This window comes from Symsagittifera roscoffensis, chromosome 7 (genome assembly GCF_963678635.1).
Source record: "Symsagittifera roscoffensis chromosome 7, txSymRosc1.1, whole genome shotgun sequence".
In the NCBI taxonomy this organism is placed as follows: domain Eukaryota; kingdom Metazoa; phylum Xenacoelomorpha; order Acoela; family Convolutidae; genus Symsagittifera; species Symsagittifera roscoffensis.
The window spans coordinates 33181859-33202192 of NC_087068.1; the positions used below are offsets into that span (position 1 = coordinate 33181859).

At 42.3% G+C, this 20334-nt stretch overlaps 1 protein-coding gene across 3 annotated transcripts in view; it reads left to right on the top strand.

The window, feature by feature from the left end:
- The window catches only part of LOC134851210 (uncharacterized), a 31392-nt gene extending 23707 nt beyond the window's left edge, over nucleotides 1–7685 (top strand). For 2 of the 3 annotated variants that reach the window (XM_063867194.1, XM_063867192.1), the window contains exons 2-3: nucleotides 1438–2619; nucleotides 4148–4333. In XM_063867194.1, the coding sequence (XP_063723264.1) occupies nucleotides 1438–2619; nucleotides 4148–4255 (1290 nt within the window). In that variant the 3' untranslated portion in view covers nucleotides 4256–4333. Of the gene's footprint in view, nucleotides 1–1437; nucleotides 2620–4147; nucleotides 4334–7474 lie in introns of those variants that run through there. The other variant, XM_063867193.1, reaches the window with a different exon arrangement.
- Nucleotides 7686–20334: the final 12649 nt, after the last annotated feature.

Here is a 20334-nt window from a genome sequence, read left to right on the forward strand (position 1 = left end):
ATTAAGTCTTCCGATTCAATCATGAAACTAAATCAATTTGCTGATAATTTTCTGTTTAAAAAAGCTTGAAATTTGCATCACAAAATAACTCTAATGGGGAAGAAATGAAAAAAAAACTTATCACTTTGTTTTAATTGGAAAACTTTATAAATATTTTTCTCACTTTTCATAGGAACAACGTCTAGAAATTGCTCATAAAATATAAGCAATTTAAAAGCAACTTTGATGAAAAAATGGACAAACAACTGGGAATATAATCAATTAAAATCAATTAAATTTGATTTTTGTGCGAAACTAAAAAACTAGAAATTTTTTTAAAAAATGGACTAATATCAATTATAATCGATTATAATTGTATCGAAAAATATAAAAATAAATAATCGATTATAATCGATTATAATGGACTAAAATTAATTATAATTTGATTTTAAAAAGAGAGATTATAATCGATTATTAATTGATTAAAATCGATTGTTTCTCAATTTTAGTAAGACTGGTACTAAAATCGTAATATAATCGATTATTAATGCTTGAAACAGGATGCGAGTTCGTATTACAATTCTGTGTTCAGATTAACTAAAATCCGATAAAAACATATCACTCTGAAAGGTGCCTTTATTGACGTTATTGTCAGCATTGTAATAATTCATTTAGAATTTAATTTTTTTCGGGATCTCTATGAAACGTTCGTTTTCGAGGTGTACATTTGATCATAAGGTGATACGTCATCTTACCCTTATTGATTTCGTCATTGAAGTTATTGAGAGCAGTTTTCCAATCCGTTACAAAGCGTAATTTTGGTGTGATAAAATTTTAGCGAAACAAAAAATATAACCGATTATAAACATTATGCGAGACGTTCTCTAGGAACTTCAATCAAATAAAATTGATCATATTGATTTTCTAGCTTGGAAAATTTCACGACTATAATCGATTATATATCCTTTGAAAAACTAATTTCGGTATAACTATAAGCAATGATAATTCACCCAAAATCTACATAATAGTCAAAACGATATAATCAAATAATTGAGTCTAAAAATTGGATGCAGGCAAATAACTGTGCCTCCCCAAATCAACACAGGTAAAATAATACACCTGGCGTATACACCTGGTTGATAAAATTATGATACCCTAAAACCCCTTCTATGCCCTTCTCTTTGAGTTAGTTTTATAAAATAACCTTACAAAGAAAATTTACTCGGCACCTGGGCATTTAAAATGTTTTTTTAGCAACGCACCGTGTAGCGCAACAGCAACTGTTTATCTATGCTTGAGGTGGACATGAAGAGCACGCGAAAAAAAAATTGATGCAATTTTTTGAATTCTAATATATCGGAACTGCAGTGATCGGCATGGGTGGCGTCGGATTGTGAAATTGTAGACACAAAATGTGATGTAATCGCTCTTTTGCTGAGACCTTGTTGTATGTTATAGACATGGCGGACTATTCTTCTAATGCTGTTCGGCTTCTTCCTGTTCTACCTCATGATATTCCTGTTTGTGACGTCATCGACCAACATGGGAGCAGCCCCAGGCACAGACTCGATAGTGATGGAACAGCCCAAATTCGAATCCAGCAGAGAGCAGAACGGTCTGCTGCCCCCACAGATGTCATCCAGAATGAACAATGTTGCAAAGGGACCTTTAGAACTTGAGGGACCTTGTAGCAAGTTCAAGAGAAAACTAGATCTGCTTATTCTGATTTTAAGTGACAGTTACGACGAGAAAGGCAGAGATCTCATCCGGGCCACTTACGGTGGCTTGCAGCGCTTCGGAGAGTTTTACACCATGTCATATTTTCTGGTCGACGTCTCGAACGGAGTTCTGGAAGAAGCCAGTCTAATAAGCGAAATGAAAATAAACAACGATATCTCATTCTACATCAGTGAGTTCTCAATGTCCGGCACCGAATCGCTCAGTTTCAATATCTCAAACTTCCCCAAAACTGACAACTGGGTCAAGTCTTGCTTGCAAAACTCAAATGTGCTCTTGTATTTTGAACACATACAGCAATTGCAGTTGGAGGATCTGGTTGAAACTATATTGACATCTCCAAATTACGTAGTGCCCTCGGCCAGTCCACCATCAAGCATGTTCATAGCTTCCTCTTCATCATTATATGATACAATTGGTGCTAAAACAGCCGACTGGGGCGTGTACATTCCCAACAACCTGGATAGGTTCTACTCCCAAATTCCAGCCAGCAATACAAACATCCAGCAATTTTTTCTGCCCAGACCAGAAGGTACTTCAAATTTGACCGCAGATTCAGTGCCGGAATTGTTCAGGAGCTTGCTCATAACTGGGTACCAAAGTGGAGAGAGTGAGCTTGTGTTTAACAAGCTCAGAATAGAATCCAAGTACTCTAAGCGGAGACCCAAGACCGTGGAACCATCTGCCTGCCGCACAAGGATGCTACCGGGTGGTAGACCGCCGGGAGGTTGGCACAACACAGTGCGTGTTTTGCTGTTTGTTGACTCTCAAATCAAAAGGTTTCCTCAGAGGGACAGCATCAGGAAAACATTCGGGAAGACGCAGTTTGTGGAACGAAAAGGACACAAAATGGAAGTGTTCGTTCGTTTTCTGGCATCGCAGTACAAATATCTCCTGTTCAAGGTAATAATGCTAAAACAGCAAACGATAATTATCTTTCAAGGCGAGTTTTTTGCGACAAAGTTTGAAGTGTTTGCCTGTGGTCAATTTTTTTGTTGACGAATGTTTCCTTGTAGAAATTTGCTTGCTCTTAGGTTCAATAAGAGAAACGAGTGCTTTTTATGCGCATCTTGTCTTTTTTTAGTAGTTTCACGTATTGAGTTCCCAAACAGTGATCGCCATCAATGAATTAGCGCTAAACATTCACCCAAAATAGCAAGGAGTTGGGGATAATAAAATAAACTTGAGGGAGTCAATGGAATGCCCCCAGGGTTGCGGGGTGTTAATTGTGCGCGTAGGGGGAGGAGTTATCCCTCCCGTTTATCCGGGAGCGCTGCAACTTCAAAGAAAATCCGGAATTCCAAACTCAACTAAAAAAATTTGAAATAAGTATCGAAAAAAAAGGCAAGTTTTGATAAAATAAAATGCTTTTGTCGGTACAATCATTAGAAGAAAAATATATAATTTTATTCGATATTTTATTTCATTAGGACTGAATCTGAAAGGTTTAGTAATGAATAAGCGGTTAATTAGCAATTATTTATTGCTATTTTTGCGCCAATTTTTGTTAATTTTCCAAAGCTAAATCGCAAATCTTTTTTGTGTTCATCAATAAAAGATTGCTAATTCATAGATCTAAAAAATAATACGAAATGGTTTTAAGGCTAGATTAAAAAATTTTTCATCGATGATTCTTACTGAGAACTCAATTTAACTTTTTATCATACTGTGGTACTGCTCTGGCAGTCACCAAATAGATGGTAAAATATTGTTACGTAATCAGATTGAATGCCGGTCCTGATCAAAGTCAGCCATGGTGCGTGATCTAAAAGGTCACATTTATTTTCAGTATTTTGATGTATAGAATACGATTCAAAAGCTATTTCTACATATTCATAGAAAAACCTCTGTTCGTGCTCATTGAGTTCAGTATAAGGGACATGGGCCAAACGACCCCCCATGGCTAACCAAAACGTGGCTAGATCAGTTTTCGATGACGGCCAAGGTGAAGGATTGTGTGGATCCCCACACAAATCTCGAACCACCGACGTCCGTCATATTAGAACTAGAACCACGACCGGAATCTCTGCGATCAACACAACCCGGGGAGCCCAATTTCGTTTATCAATTAGACTACATTAAGACAATTCATAGAGACAGCACAAGCTGCAAAATTCAATCTTGCAGATAAATTGAATAATAACGAGCAGTTTGTTGTCTACATCAAAAAGCCAATAAAAATCCTATAAACTTAAGAACGAAAACGACATCAGCGGGGTGGATAATTTCAGAAGTCATTGTCTTGATATCTGAAAGAAAAACGAAAATCATACTAGGATCAGATCTGCAAAAAATAGGAAACTGAACACGACGTACTACAATGTGACGATGAGGCGCGAGACTACAAACAAGAATTATTTGAGAAGTTTAAAATCTCTTTGCTCGAAACTGAGTATCAATAAAACACTTCAATGCTTCAAATTTTTTTTAGCCCGACTTAAGAATTAGACAGACGTGTCCCGATACACATTCAGGAAAAAGTGGAACGAGAAGTAGAAAAGCTGTTGAATCAAGAACAAATACAAAACTTGACAAATGACCAGCGACTGTTTTTTTGCACCAATTGTCAACACAGTTAAAAAGAAAGATACAGTAAATTTTGCATTAGATGCGATACCAATCAATCGAAAGTTATATAGAAATAAATGTCAGATGCCAAATGTTAATAACTTATTAGATGGGGTGAGTCAGATTGTTTCAGAATAAAAAGAAGGAACATCCTTTTTTTCCGTATTAGGTTTAGAGTACGCATAACAGCCAGCTATAACTAAGTGCAGAAACTACCAATCAATGTGAATTTTACATCGTTGGGAAAATGCTACCGTGGCATATCGCATTCTGACAGGTGACTACGGGCTGGCGACTACGTTTCAGAGAGCGATGAACGGTATTCTCAAACACGAGTAGAACACGTTCTGCTTTCTGGACGAGATCCTAAAACTGTCACAAAGGAATAAAGAAGATCACCTCCGTTTAGTGAAAACTGTTATGAAAAGGTTAGATGACAAAAACTTAGCATTGAAAATTGTTGAAGAGCGTGTTTTTATCAACGAAAATCATTGTTAACGACACCAACTGTCAATCACTGGGGTTGTTGCTGTTGTTATTGCATATGGACGGGCGTCAGTGGAGACTGCTGTCGCAGTGTCTTCACTACCAACGCCATCGTCAAGGAGGGTTCTTCTGTCAAGATGCCGAGAGTTGTGACTGTCCAACCGAAGAGTTCGAAACGGGCTGCTATATTTTCTGCACATAGGGTCGACTGAGGGTCTATCAGGTTCCTGTACGCTCCAAACGCTGCGTGGTGACCGAACCTCAGACGAGCGAGTGTAATCGCATCCTTTCTCGTTTTAATAGCCTCTTGATCTTTCCTTCGCGTGAGTTTGCTGTAAACAGCGGCTACCCTAGGGTGTAAGTGCGCACCATCCTTGATTGTTCTCTTGATGCAGGCACTAACCGCTGCTAGGGGCACGGGTTTAGGCGTGTATTCACTAATCGTGGCTGCGTTCGCCAGAGTATCTGCCATCTCGTTGTCTGGGATGCTCACTGGCTTGGGATCTATTGTATCGTTGTCTTAGCTGATGCGTTTTCCTGGTTCGTTCTGAGCTAACCTGTGTCTTCCGATGTGTTTTTGAGAGACTGAACTAGAGACTGGCTATCCGTACAAATCAGGACCTTCAGGATGTTATCCTCTGCATTTCTGAGTCACTCGGTCGCACTCAGCATCGCTTCTAGTTCCTCCTCGTTCGACGACTTCAGATCCCTGCCTTTGATCTTCATCTCAGTCACCACTGTCGGGTTTTCAGGGTCGCCTCTGGTATCACCAAACCTCGCTCCTCCCTTGCTGGTGCCTGCAGCCGCTGATTTGTCAGTGTAGATGACGACGTCCGCCCCGTGTTCTGTGACGAGCTTCAGTGCCTTCTCGTCTCCTTTAACCGTGCGGTTTTCTCCTTCCAGCTGATGGTGGGCTTTCCAGTTGTTTTTGAGCTCTTTCCAGGGTGGTTGCGCCTGTCTTGTGCCCTCTCTGTTCTCCAGCTCTGCAGTCAGTTGCTCTCCGACACGTCTCGCCTGCTCTCTCCATTTACTTCTCGTGAGTCTTTGAGGGCGGCCCCGTCTGCTGGCAACTTCTCTCGGGTGGTTGATGGGGGCTCACTTTGCCTTCTCCCAGGACACAGCAGTGAGCCTTTTGCTGGTTTTGTGGTAGCTGGGTACGTTTGCCTCCAGTCTGACTGCTTCCACCAGTGTGGAACAGGCTTGCCCAGTCACTCTTCTGAGCTCCTTGTACTGCTAACGTTCCAGCCTGTCCAGCTGGGTCGCCGAGTGCCAGGATTACCAACCCGGCGCGGAGTAGCCCAGAAAGCTTTTTCTGCGTGGCTGTGAAAAGTTTCCTGAGATGCTCAGTTTTCCAGTCGAAGTCGAAGGCCCTAAGAACAGCCAGCGCTCTGCACCGGTCGCTCACTGTCGTGGAAACGTTTTTCAGCATGCTTTTGAAAGGAAAGGATTCTGCCCAGAGAGACTCCCAATAACTTCAGGTTTGGGTTGTACTCGTTTTTCTTCCCATCATTGACACCCACTTGGCGTCTCCTGACCCAGCAGCAAAGAAGGTGGACTCGGTCTTGTTCTTCTCGGTGTTGATAATCATCTTCTTCTGACGTGCCCAGTCAGCAAAGTTCTGCACTGCCACTTGCGCTCTTCTATTGGCCACCTTCAGGGAGTTGTTGGACACCCAAATCGATATGTCGGCGAAAAAGGCTCTCCAGACATCAGCTGGGATGACATCGGTCGTCTCGGCTCCCACCGGACGATTCCATGGCTGGATACATTGGTCCCGCTTCTTTCGTCGCGATAACTCGGGGCTCCTCGTGAAGGATGCATTCATGACCCGGATTACTGAGGTGATACCGAAAACATCGCTGCCGGAAGCGGTTACGAATGTGAGCCCTCCGAAAACTTTAAAGCATTTGATTTGGTTCTTAGGCAGCATTACTCTTTTTTGTAAACTTTACAGCTAATGCCGCTACTTGAGAAAAGGTTTGAAACAACTCTTTATAGAAGAAAAAGTGAAAAAAACGGATGAAAACACTGAAAGAATCGTTGAACAGTTTCAGTTGGGCAATTTTACTTACAGAATTTTTCTTAAAAAAGCAAAAAGACGATAGGAAATATTTAGAAAATCCGTTTTTAGAGCCCAACGCAAAAATTCAGCGTAAAACGCGACACAAGCTATGAGGGTTTGGGACTACATTAGAGCAACGGAATGACCTCGGCGAGTGGGTACCAATATCATTCGCATCACGTTAAAATAAAATACAAGAAAAGAAATTCTCAACCATTGAATTAGAATTGTTGCCAGTAATATGGGCAACAAATACATTAAAACATGCCTTCCTAGAAAAGAAGTTGACAGTTGCTACAGACCATCAAGCTCTACTGAGGAGCAAACAGAGCCAATAAAACTTGTTAATCCAAATTAACAAGATGGCTGGGTAGGTTGCTACCTTTCCAATTTCAAATCTTTTATCTACCTGGAAACCATCGAGGGAACCCATGAAAAAACAGATTATGATGAAAAACTCGTAGTAGCGTAAATTGAAAAATTTCATGAGGCATTAGGCTGCATTGGCAGTCGATTAAACGAACGCGTGGAGCCCAAACGGTCAAAAACTGAACAAAGCTCGACCGGAACAGAAAGGGATGGGTTACTAATTGAACAACGCGTAATCCGGAGACTTTCTTAAGTTTCTGTTACAACATTTAGGCGCCAAGAAAGACGAACCGGAGAAAGAAAAAGAGACTAGGCCTGAAGTTATCACAAATTTCGAACAACTCGAAAGGGTAGGCCGTTGTAGAAACAGACGACATCGAAAAGGAACGAGGTTCAGCGATAAGCGAAGAAAAAAACACAAGCAAGGGGGCCAAAAGTCAGATGGAGTTAGCCGACAGTGTTGAGTTGACGAAAGGCGAACAGATGTGGGAACACGCAAAAATGAAAACGTTTGGCGAGCTCTTGTCTGGACCGAGCTCTGAGGAACTGAGCAGGGTTACATCCCATTAGGTGACATTAAGGGCTGAAGTGGATCGTAAACAATTGAACAGTAACAATAACAGTCCAAAGAATTAGAATATTGCCAGTCAGATTTAGGAAACTCGAGAAGTTTCGTTTCGTTTCGTTTGGAAGACAATCAAATCGTTTTACCAGTACAAGCAGTTTGTTTTGTGAAAGGACAGCATCAACTGTCACAACAGCTAAATACAGAAGAGATACATAGCCTGGAGAAATTCTCTGATAAAATCCTGCTTGCAGAACTAATCACTGGGCTTGAAAGGATGGGACGAGCCTTCGAAATTAAAAACCAGCCGAGAGTTTATGAGATTGGACCCTACACAGAACCCTTGTGGAAGCAAATGAGCGTGGTTGGCATCTGCATACTGGTGGACAGCAAACTCTCGGTGCGTGGAGAAAATGAAGAAAGCAGTGCTGAAACGTCATTCGGGAAAAAAGCTAAGTTAGGCGTGTCCATGTATCTATGGCGGCCACATATGCATAAAGATATCATGACTATGACCGAAGAAAGCAAAAAGTGTACTGGATATGGTAAGAAACTAAAATATCTAATTCCAAAAATTGCGTCAAAACCATTAGCACTCTTAGCACAGCTCGGACAGAAGGTACGTGGAGCCAATTAAAACAAACAAAGAAAAAGAGTTTTACCTTCTACTAGTTTGATCGTTTCTCAATTTTTTCTTCAGCGAAATTTAAAACTTATTCCCGGTACTAATTTACTCTACCGGTAGTGAAACTAGAGTGAAATTCCTCACAAGTTATATAGAGACCCACGCAATACACACGCATTTAGGAGAGACCACTTCCCAGGGTTTAAGTGAAAAAGTTTAATTTTTTTTTTAGCAAAGTACACCATCAAGCATTTCTTCTGCCCAGTTTGTGATTATCGAGGCTTATTGAACGCTCGATACAAACGATAAAAGAAAGATTGGGGTTTATGCTGCTGTAGGGAAAGTGTTCCGTCAATTAGAGCCTGCTTAATAACAATAGTATGATATCTTAGATGGAAAGATGGCCTAAGCAAAAAACGGTGAACAAACACCGCTACTAGCTCACTTCCAAAACAGAATTTGAACTTTTGAGGAAAAAATTTGAATGAATTCTACCAATTTAAATAAACATCAATTACAGAGGTCAGCACTTACCACGTTTTAACTCAAATGACATGTTGATCAAAGCAGGGATAACGTAATATTTGAGCAAAAGGAACAAAGAAGGCCGAATTTCAAACAGCAGACAGCAAATCAAGAGAAGAGATAACAAAAACGGGAAAAAACGGGCGCCGAAAAATTTCCTGGAAGCAAATGCGGCCTAGAACGAAAAAGGGCGAGATACAGCCCGCAACGAAATGCAACATAGCATGGGAGATAGTACATAAAAATCCCAATCTGAAACGATAGTTGAAATATTTGGAAAAATTCGGTCAAATATAAGAAAAAACAGACCACAATCCAAAGAAAAACAAAACCAAAACGGACATTACGGATAGATAACCATCGATGAGTTGACCTAACAAAATTGTCTTGAAGAGCGCTGACAATTGAGAAGGCAGTCTCGATAAACCACGAAACAGAGTCAACCATCACTATCAAAAAGGTGACGCTATTTAAAAAATTGAACATGGTTATTGCAAAAGGAGAACTGGGGAAATCAAGAAGAGAAAAACCTTCATAGTTCAATCACAAGAGTGGGAAGCCAAAACAGTGATGTAGTCGACGCTAACGGACATTCAACAAAATTTGGTACGGGGCGTTCAACAAAGTTAATCAATGATAACAGTGATGGACACGGAAGCTAACGGCGGAATGATTTTGTGGTCTCAGCGATTGAAGCCGAGCAAAAGAGGCCCACGTCTGAAAACTCAGGATGAAGTCACAATAACGCCATCGGAAAAGAAACAAAAGCAGTCGGCACATGAGGCTAGAAAGTCAAAGAGAGCGACAGTGAATCGAAAAAGAAAAAGCAATCAGAAAAGAAACAACGACAGAAGAAACGCGTAACGAAATTGAAAAAGACAAAACGACTCACGACGAACGATTAGAAATTTCAGAAGAGATACTCAACAGAGGTATAGAGAAAAAGCGGTTGAAAGGATCTGTCTGAAGGACAGTCTACAGCCGAGTTCGTTAGACGAACTGGCGGAAACATTTCCGGAAGGGTCGGAAACAGCAGAAGAAACTATCAGGAAAGAACCTTATAGATGATGGCAGCAGCAGATGATGGCAGCAGCAGACGAGGTCAGAAGAAGCAAGAGTTCCGACAAAAACAAACAGCCGACCAGATATGGGAACTCGCTGAAACATCATTAGAGGAAAATTCACCTGAGGATGAAGAAGTGTCAAAAAACAAAAAAAGTGTCGCTAGAAACGTACATGACAGGGCTGGCAACACGAAGCTTTCGAGGAGACCCAATCGAGCATCGTTTCCAACAGTTGTTAAAATTACCTATTGACATGGACGTTCGGTTAAAAAGCGTAGGAGCTCGACAAAGTTTTCGTGGCAGAGTGGCTGACCAAACTAAGCCAAAAATTGGAAGTCAGAAGAAACTAGAAAATAAGTTAAAAGTCGGCCAACTGACAATTTTTGTACAAACCCTGACCAAAGTGGAGCTTAAAACTCTTGTTATTATAATGTAATAAGACTGAGTTAAAAAAAATCCCCGAAAAAAAGGAATGTGGTATTGCTACGACAGTAATCAAATAGTATGTAATGTGCTGTTACGTAATATGATATAATGACGGTTCTGATCAAGGTCAGGCACGGCGCTGGACCTAAAAAGTCATATTCGTTTTTAGTATGTTGATAAATAGATTACGATTCAATTGCTATTTCTACATACTCATAGAAAAGCCTCTGTTTGTTCTCAATGAATTCAGTATTATGGACGCTCTGTTTACAGACATACTATGAGAAAAACACGTACTTTGGGGTCGATATGACCTATTTTTAAGAAAAATGGTTATGACAGGACATAAAATTAAACGAATGGATATATTTTATAAGAGAATTTAAAAGACTGAGCAGTGGGTTCATTAAAAAGTAGTTTCTACTTTTAATCTATTATCTGGTCGAATGTCACATACTCCCGGACAGCCCGGTCAATGTCCTCATTGAGTCTCGTGGTGTTCAATAAAATGGCAGAGTGCCATCGAACAGAGTTTACAAAATGCATGAAATCACTTTTATCTACGTCACATCGACTCAATGCAGAATACAAATGACATCATACTACATTGTCAAAGCCTTCTAACTTTTTTCACTAATCTGCACTTTGAGGATATGGATCAAGATAAAACATCTCTTCTGATTTTTAGTGCCATTACCTCGATTTAAAACTTTTACTCCTAGGTTTAAAAGGAGTTGGGACACAGGAAAGTCCTGCCAACCAACAAACTAAAATTATCCTACTATGCTTCTTCCCTTCGGAAGTTTAATTGTTATTGGTCCTGAATATTAAAATATGAACATGGTGGTTGGAAGGAACAAGGAAATAATCTCCTTCTTCAAGAGGTTACACAAGCCCCTCATCTCACCACAAAGTGATCAGTCATCTTGATTGGTTAAAAACAACCATGCAGGCTAGAATATTTAATATACTTTTCACTTAAGCCTCTCTTAACAAATATTTAGTGTCTCTAGAGCCACTAACTAAAATTACAATGCAAATTTATAAAAGCAACTTACTTTCAAACTCAAAAATCAACTAAAAGTTCTTTTATCATTCAGTTTCAATTGCAAGATTGGTTGCTTGGTTTCTCATTTAAGTTTCTCTCACACACAAAAAATCTGAGTTTTAAAATCTTCTTCTCCTTAGTTACTTCTTTGTTCATTTTCCATTCTGGTCTTTCGTCGTTTAGAAGTTCTAAAACTTTTAAATTCTTCTAATCTTTCTCTTTCTTGTTTTCCGGCTCTTTGTCCTTGCTCCATCTCCTCCTCTTGCGACATTGACTCCGCACTTTCAGTTTCAGTATCTTGCAACACGTCGGTGACCATTCTGATGCTATTGGAGGCCGTCCTTCAACACCTCTGCTCTTCTACCTTTGTTTACAACGAGGTAGAGGGTCTACGCTAGTCTCCCTATTCCTGTAGAAGCTGTTGTGGTTGCACAACGTCAAGTTTCTCTCCAGGTCTTCCTTCGACATTTCTTTTCTTTCTCTCCCGTCACAATCACTTGTTCTGGACGTTCTTTTCACTGCGGTAGTCACTTCATTCCGATGCGTTACGAAAGCTCGCTTGAAAGCTCCCGACCCAAAGTCCTGCTGATAGGCACTGTACACTCTGCTGTGCTTCGAAATATCATGTTGGCTCTAAACCATGGCATCAGTCATCTTCTGGTCCATATCTTGAAGTGTTCTGGGTATCGGCTCTTGCACATCGGAGCCAACGTCGATCCTACTAGATATCGCGCTCCAGACGGTCTACGATCTCATGCTTTTGTTCTAGCTACAATAGTGACACTAAAGAAGCAAACATTCTGTAGAATCCTAGTGCAGTCACTAGATTCACCTCGGTCCTTCCGTGGCAATCTGCAATCAATTCCGTTTCCGTCTTTGCTTTCATCACTATATTCCTGAACAGTCTCCTTAATTGCTTGTGTTGTTTTGCAGATGTCTTTACTTGTTTTGCAGGTGTTTTGCAGGTGTCGAGACCTCCACATACATGAAATTCTAGTCCACAGACTTTCGGCAGATAGCAACTCCACATTGTTTTCTCTTGTGCTCCTAGAGGCTGTCGTCATCAAGTTATAAATGAAGTTAAGTTCAGGTAAGTTACAGTCTGAATTCAACTCCCTTTGCAAATCCTGTGTCGCACACAATATCAAATCAACTTTAGGGCTCGGGCACCATGATGGTTTCATCAACTCCCACACCACCATTAGGCTCGTTTTCAGTAACTCATCCGAGAAACCCAATCCAAAATCCACTCGGTTCTCAGATTTTGGCACTAAATTTGCAGTCACCTTTTCTTCCGACAAAAGTCCCAATCTGGCACTGCTCCTTCAGAATCTTCGCAACACTGCTTGTCCGTAATCGAAGAAACAATGACGTATGTCTTCGTTGATGAAAGGGTTATATGCCATCCCCACTACTCCAGACACGTAAGGACATGATTTCTTCCTAATCGGTCCGCAAAACTTACTGGACTTCGGCAGTGCTCCCATTGACTCTTTTGTGAGCCTTAGCTCAATCTTCGTATTTCATTAAATTTCTTCATTGGTTCCAGTTCTACAGGCTCCCTCATATTCACTCGCGTCCGACTGATTTAAGTCTAACAGCGCTTGTAAGGGCAGGGTTTTCGCTCGATCACTACCTTTTCTCAGAATTTTGGCACAAGTATTCAACGCTGGCACCGATATTTATTCTAACATGAACCGGACAAAACAGAGAGCGTCTCTCCGTTTCGCACACGCTACTGCCGCTCCTTCTTGGATCATGAGGTCTCTTAGACTCGTCATCAAGAGCACCTTCTCTTCCTTTGATCTTTTTCTTTCTTTTGAGTTGTATTCTTCCATTGTCAGTCCAGTCTTGCACGAAGCAAACCTAAGTTGCAGCTCCGTCCTGACGTAAGGTATCGCTATCAGAGCATGTATTTTTGTGGTTCTCATCGCATCTTCAAAGTGACGTAACACCACCGCCCCCAACGGCAAACTCACCAACTGTTCTATCAGTGGAGAACAATGTTCCATAAGCCTTCTGTTTCATCGCTGTGCCTTGTTTCATCTCCTTCAGATAATCTTCCATGGCACCTTTGTTCTCTAGAGCAATTAGATGTCCAACATCTTCTGTACTCCAACATCTCCATGTATCCACCAGCGGGCTCGTCAACCGAAACGGTCTCCGATACTGTCAATCGGTTATGCTCCACTGGGATTATCTGTCCTACGACGTTTCCCTTTCCATGGTTCAGGCAAGATGCAAGATTGTCACTCCCCTTGGTTTTGTAACTGGCTGATCCTAATCCTGCCATGAGGATGGGTGGCACCATCATTACATCACTCAGTGTTCTATCTCTGCCAGGCATTCGGTCGTCATCTTACCCATATCCATGACTTTCTCGACACGCTTTCGTTTGGCTGAGTTGACAGCTTTTGCTGAGATCTCAGAATGTACCTTTGTCCTTCCAGTTTTCCTTAATGTCAGTTTGCTGCCCAGTTTCATCTTCATGTCATTGATTTTGTCAATCAACATGTTCGATCGCATTGTTACTTTTTGTGTTCTGGACAGGTATACGAATTCATTGCTGCCTTCTTGCTGCGTTACCTTGATTGGACAGTTAACTTCACTTTCATCAGTGGCCAAATCAATCAACAAATTGCTCAATCTACCTCCGCATTCATCAAATTTATCGAGGATCCATTTCGAGGTTACAGCCTGTTCTGTTTTCATGATCATTGTGGTGAACTTCCCACTCTTCCTCTGGCAAGGCTCCCAAGAAAGTTACTCGAGCAGTGCCTTCTATTCATCTCCTTGGCGGAGTCTCCAATAAAATTTTCATTTCGGTAACTTTAAACTTACCAGGAGAGCTACTAATTGGCAAATTTCGACTAAACTTCATGAAGGCCGACGGAAGATCCAGAGTGGAAGTTTCAGCTTCCGCTGGCTCAGTCGTCCCTTCCAACGTTTCTATCCCGATCTCTAAGTCGTCCAAGAAACTGACGTCTAGGCTGTGCACTTCACCTGTCGAGGCCTTATCATCATCTTTCCCGCTTGATCGGCATCCTGTTGCATTGGCTCTTCCGGTCGACGATCTTCTCCCACCTTATCGTCTCGTTTCTGATTTCTCCCTGACCTTGAAAGTCCTCGCTTCTCATTCATCATCTCGTCTGGAAACTTTGGCACGATTAGCTTTCACGCTGACTTATCTTCTTCTTCTCCGTGTCACACCAATCCCTGTTCCAATTCCACATCTCCCTTTTATTTCTCCGTTCGTTTTGTCGTAGGGCCTCAAACTCCAGAGTTTCGGAAACACTTCAAGTTGTTTTCTCTCCACTTCACCCATGCGGTCAATGAAATGATCATTACAGTTTATTGCCGTCATCTCTGGCTCTACTATCTTCGCGAACGATAAATCTTCACTCATGAACTTGCGTAGCACGTTTCTTTCACACCAATTGAATGCGCTCCCGTCCACTGCCGAAATAAGGTTCAGGTGCAACACCGACTTTCTTTATACCTCCACCCTAACGTCAGGGAACGCAATTGTGACTGCCGGGCCGTATATTGTCGTCACAAATTCAGTGGTTCCTCTGATTAACGCTAAGAGATCGGTCATCACAGGAACAGTCTTTAAACCCTCTCATAGCATTTGAGATATCATACCAGACTGCTGGCAACTCTGCCCTTGATGTTCTCAGTTTTCTCGCTTCCACGTCGCGGTTCGGGGCAGATATGATCACATCATACTTCGTTTCCGAGAGTGATGCTACCATTGCATTCACAAACTTCACTCAAAGCAGCCAATAGGGCATGCCTCCTGCATGACGTCGCACATCTCCTTTTTTTCTATCGTCTTGTTTTCTCCTGTTCCAAAGCGATGCTGCTGTAGGAGGTACTGAATCAGAGTTTGTCTAAGGTCTCTTACTTTAGTCCAGTGGTCAATGGACCTTTCTATATCAAACTGTTTCACATTCTCCCCATCTTGTTCGGGTAGCGGGCCAAGTTTATCAGTCCTCCCAAGTTCACGTGCGTGATCGCCATTAACGTCAGGAGTCCGTCCAGCCGTAGATTCTGTACCCATTCGGTGAGCAGTACCACTGGTTTTTACAAAATTTCCTGCTCCGAGTTTCACAATCAATGCCAGGATCACTGCTATCGACAATTCGGTGACTGCTTTAAGAAATTCTCTTATCAGTTAGCGAGAGAATGCCCGGTAGACCTTCGCCAGGAAGGACGCGGTCCATCCTGCTCCCAAGCCTTCATACATACTGTCAGATCTGTCGAAGCTTTCTTCTCCTCTTACATTCTGCGTCCAGAATGCTTCAAGAGTTACTTGGTCCATCCTATTCACAAATTCAGCCGACTTTTCTTCCGCATTTTCTGCTAAGTTTAATTCTTATACCAGGTAGGCATTAAATTTTGTGATAATCGCTGGGCCTCACTCAAAGGAGTCCGTTTCCAAGGCTGAAATTGGACAGATCCGATCCCAACACTTCATACGATACTAGCATATGTAGCGAATGGTCTTTAAACCCTCTCATAGCATTTTAGATATCATACCAGACTGCCGGCAATTCTGCCCTTGGTGTTCTCAGTTTTCTCGCTTCCACGTCGCGGTTCGGGGTAAATATGATCACATCATACTTCGTTTCCGAGAGTGATGCTACCATTGCATTCACAAACTTCAACCCATCCGGGAGATGTGCATATACCGGATATACCGGAGGCAACGCGAATACGGTTTTTGGTGCTATTTTTGGGAATGCGCATTCTTTCAAGACATCCATAATCTCACCCATTGATTCTAAAATGTCTTTTATTGCTGGCCACACTCATCTCTCGCCATTGAAGTCTTTCTGAGTCTAATCAGGAAACCCCTACTATGCAAGTGATAGTTTATGCCTGCGACCATTTTTGTTATCGGGTTAATTTCCGTTTGTCGTTGAATCCCGATTGCCATTGAAGGCAAGCAAGGACTTAGAAGTATGCCAAAACTCCGAGCTCGCAACCACTAATGTCTTGGCTTTTCTCATTTCTACCATGTCTTATGCCGCGAAGATAATCTCGTCTATTCGAAATCTCAGCCCGCCGTATCTTTCGACATCACCTTCATGCGCTACTAATTTTGGATAAGATTTCTTTCACGTGAGCTGGAGGCGCCCGCACTTGTTTAAACATCTTCAAATTTTGTCCTATTGGTGTTCTAGTTGTCAGAAACCTTTCTGGCCTCTCTTCTCTAATTTGTTCGCCATGGTTCATTCTTACGTACTGTAAGGGTCTGGAATCTACTGGATCCATGGAGTTTTTTGAGGGCAGTCTCTCAAGGTCAGCAAATTGTAATGCCGTTGTCAAGCTAATAATGATTTCTGCTGCTATCAACCAGTCACGGATAGTTTCTTCCCATCCAACATCCTCATCGCATCAGCTGCAAACTTTACTTTCTGAAGGCTCAGCTTCATCAAGTCTTGTTTATATACGTGCCAAGGGGAAGCTATGGGTCTCGGCCACATCAAAGAACTTCTGTCAGGACGTCGTTCCTCTCTGCTCGTACTCGTCGTCTCAGACCTCGAGGCGCCTGAGATCGTGTCCACTGTTGGATTGATGGGTCCCAATCTCCGTCGAGGGTGAATGGTCCTCCTTCGCTCAGTCAATCTATTACGTCCGACCTCTGCCCTTGCTCGCTCTGTGGCACATGTGGCACTGCTGGAACTGATTCTAGGCGTGTCTCCAAATTAGGAGGCACGAAAGTCGAGATTGCCGGTTCGTGCCTGGCTTCTTCTACTCTAAGTAGTCCTGTATCAAAGAGTTCGACCTCCAACTCATCTAATTGCTCCTGGAAGACACGATTCATCCAGCCTTGTCCCTCTGTGCTGTCAAAGTGTGTCTCATCAGTGGTGAATCTGGCCTGATCCATAGCTCTCAACTAATGGTCTAAATCCATCAGGATCATTCGTCCAGCATTTTGACTTGCTAGATTGTGCAATGTTATTCCATCTGATGACTCTTTCATTGTGCCTTCTCCCGGTGGAAGATAGGGTCCTCGTGCTCATCGGTGGGGTGCAAACGGTCGGTACCGTGCACTCAAACTTCTGCCATAGCGTGGTGAATAGGCATGCCATCATCGACTCCCACTGAGCTTCTTCCTCGTCCGAGCTCCTGGACACGTTGTTTGTGCCTATCAAAATCATTATATCCGGGAGTCTTCCTGGGTTCATCAACTCCACCATCCGATATAACTGGGCTAATATGGCGCCTTCGAAGCCCATCACCGTACTGATCCATGAGGTCCATAAGTTCTGCAAAACTCTCACCAGACTATCGCCGAATATCAAATGTGACGTCTCGACCGGTGGTTCCTGCATGTTGATTGCTGGACACCACGTCGATTGGTTAAAACACGCTCGCATGTCCGTATCTGGAACTCCTGTGAAATTTTTTTAAATCTGGTTGTTCTTTTGTATGCCAAACACGCGGGACACTTTCATCATGGGCATCTCTCATATCTTTTGTGAGTGGCTTTTGAGGTCTTTGTCGGTCTCGTGGCGGTAACAGCTCCCATTTTCTTAATTTTCTCATAGAGAGCTCCACTATGCTTATATCGTCAATCGTTCCATAGGGTGCAGTCATGCTGGAACCTGGTACACTATTGTTGGCCACAATTCGTCCAATTGTTTCTACCAGCTCTTGCATGGTTTGCTCCATGACTGGATCACCTAGGGTGTCACTTGGGTCCGGCATTGTGTCTCTGGCGGCTGCTGTTGGAATTTGCACTTCCGTTGTTTGGCTTAGTTCGCGAGGCGTTAGAAGCTCCATCGGGGACTGCCTACAGGGAGCATTCCTTGCGGGTTTTGTTCTGTCTACTGCTGTCGTTGATGCCAGTCGTTCCGATCGCTTCTTATATTCTTGCCTCAAGCATTCTATCTCCTCGCCCTGCTTCTTGTTGCAATCCTCGAACAGTCTCCTCCACATTTCTCGGTCTTCCGGTCTTCTTCAGTTCTGAGCAAGATTCTTCTCACCCGCTTCAGTTTGTTTTTTGTTTCGTTCAGATCTTTCATTGTTTCATTCGTCTGGACTTCTTCTTCTACTCTCGCCCGTTTTAGTGGCACAGCTGCTCTCAGTTGTGAGCTAGATGAGGCTGTCTCACTACTCATATTTTGATGCAGTCTCCTTAATCCAGGCCTAGGCTTGGTTGGAAGAGGCATTTCACCTGGTTGGTAGGTCCTGGAACTTCCCAGTCCAAGCTCCTTCGCCAAGTCACTTCCTGATACTGCCCCGTTTCTCCACCTAATAACCCTCATATTTGGGCGGTCTAGCACTCCCTGTTGTCCTTAAGCGGCCATCAAAACGACTTCCCTGGGGCGGTCCCCATGGTTGTCGTGCCCTAAGAGGTTTGCTAAGGCGACCATCAACATGAGTACCTCTGGGTCCTCCAGAACGAAGTCTCGATCATCAGCCAGCGATAGATCGCATCTATCACCGGTCGTACATAGGCCTCCGCTAAGTCCATCAGTTCATTCAAGTCGAAATTATCCATTTTGTATGATTCGGTTTTGATTATCAGTTTGCAAAATTGAGATTTGATGAAGAATTAAACGATCAATCAGGATCTGTAAAAAAGGCCAGGAGTATCACATTTGTCAGCATTACTCCAGATTCGCATTAAAAATGATTTAAAAACAGTCAGATAAAAAGATTTTGATCTTGAAATATCTTAAAATCAGTTCATTTCTAAAATCTTGGAATTTGACCTCAGAATGGACAGTCCAAACTTTGGATCTTTTGCTAAGATTATCGTTCGAACACTCGTGGTCACTAACTCCTCCAAACCCGAGATCCCAATAACATAACACATAATATATCACACCTTACCCATAACACATCCTACACTCAACCTACACTCAGTCTATACTCAAATAGTATTTCTTATGTAATTACTGTTGTATGTTAGTAATAGAAAAGTGTATCAGTGCATACAGCTCCCGTGGGTGCAGTCGTCCTCGGTTTGGGTCGTACACCAGAAGCGAGAGTACTTTCTCCTCCCTCTCCACTAGGAAGTCTCTCAGTCTCGTCAAAGACAGAACCAAGTCTTCAGGGTCCACACGCTGCTTTTCCGTCGCCCTCGTCAAACTTTCCTGGTAGTTGCGAAGCCGCAGGATGCGAGGCTGCTACACCTCATATTGCTGGTCTTTGCTTCCACAGAATTTCTATGTTTTTATGTTCTCTCTTAAAGTCTGCTGCCAACACTGTCCTAAAACTCATGTCCGCTGTGATCGCTATCGCATATGTCCTATTTGTAAGTAAAAAAAGTTGGTATTATGCTACTTGAGTAATCATTTGGCATGTTAAAATATGACTCTACTACTCTCCCTATGTCCAGTTTATTAGGGTTTTCGCTTGTTTCTCCTTCTAGGTCACCTATTTCTCTTGCTGTTTTTAATTTTTAATTTTTTCTTTCAGTTTGGGTAATTCCTACCTCCACTCCCAGGACAAAAACATTCATCGACGTCCCCGTCAATCGCATACCGGTTATTAAGTTGAAGTTCGACGCAGGAATCCCCGTCATCTTTTATGTAATTCATGCTCTCGCGGTCTACGTCCTGAATCGTGACACTGGTCTTCTTTGGGTCCGATGTCATTTCGTTCAGTCAGTCCAAGACGCGCAGGTTTGTCTATTTTTTTTCGTACGATTGCTGCTGCTCATCATCAAATTCTACCTCAGATTTAGATCGGTCATCGACCCACTCCTCGTTTTCGTCATTGACTATGTCTATGTCCTGTGACGCGGTTATTTCCTCTAGACTCACCAACTCTTCCACTATCTTCTTCAGGTCTATCCTGTCCACTATGAAATTGTCTCCGTAAGGTTTATATTTCTTTGCGGGTCTTGCCATTTGCGGG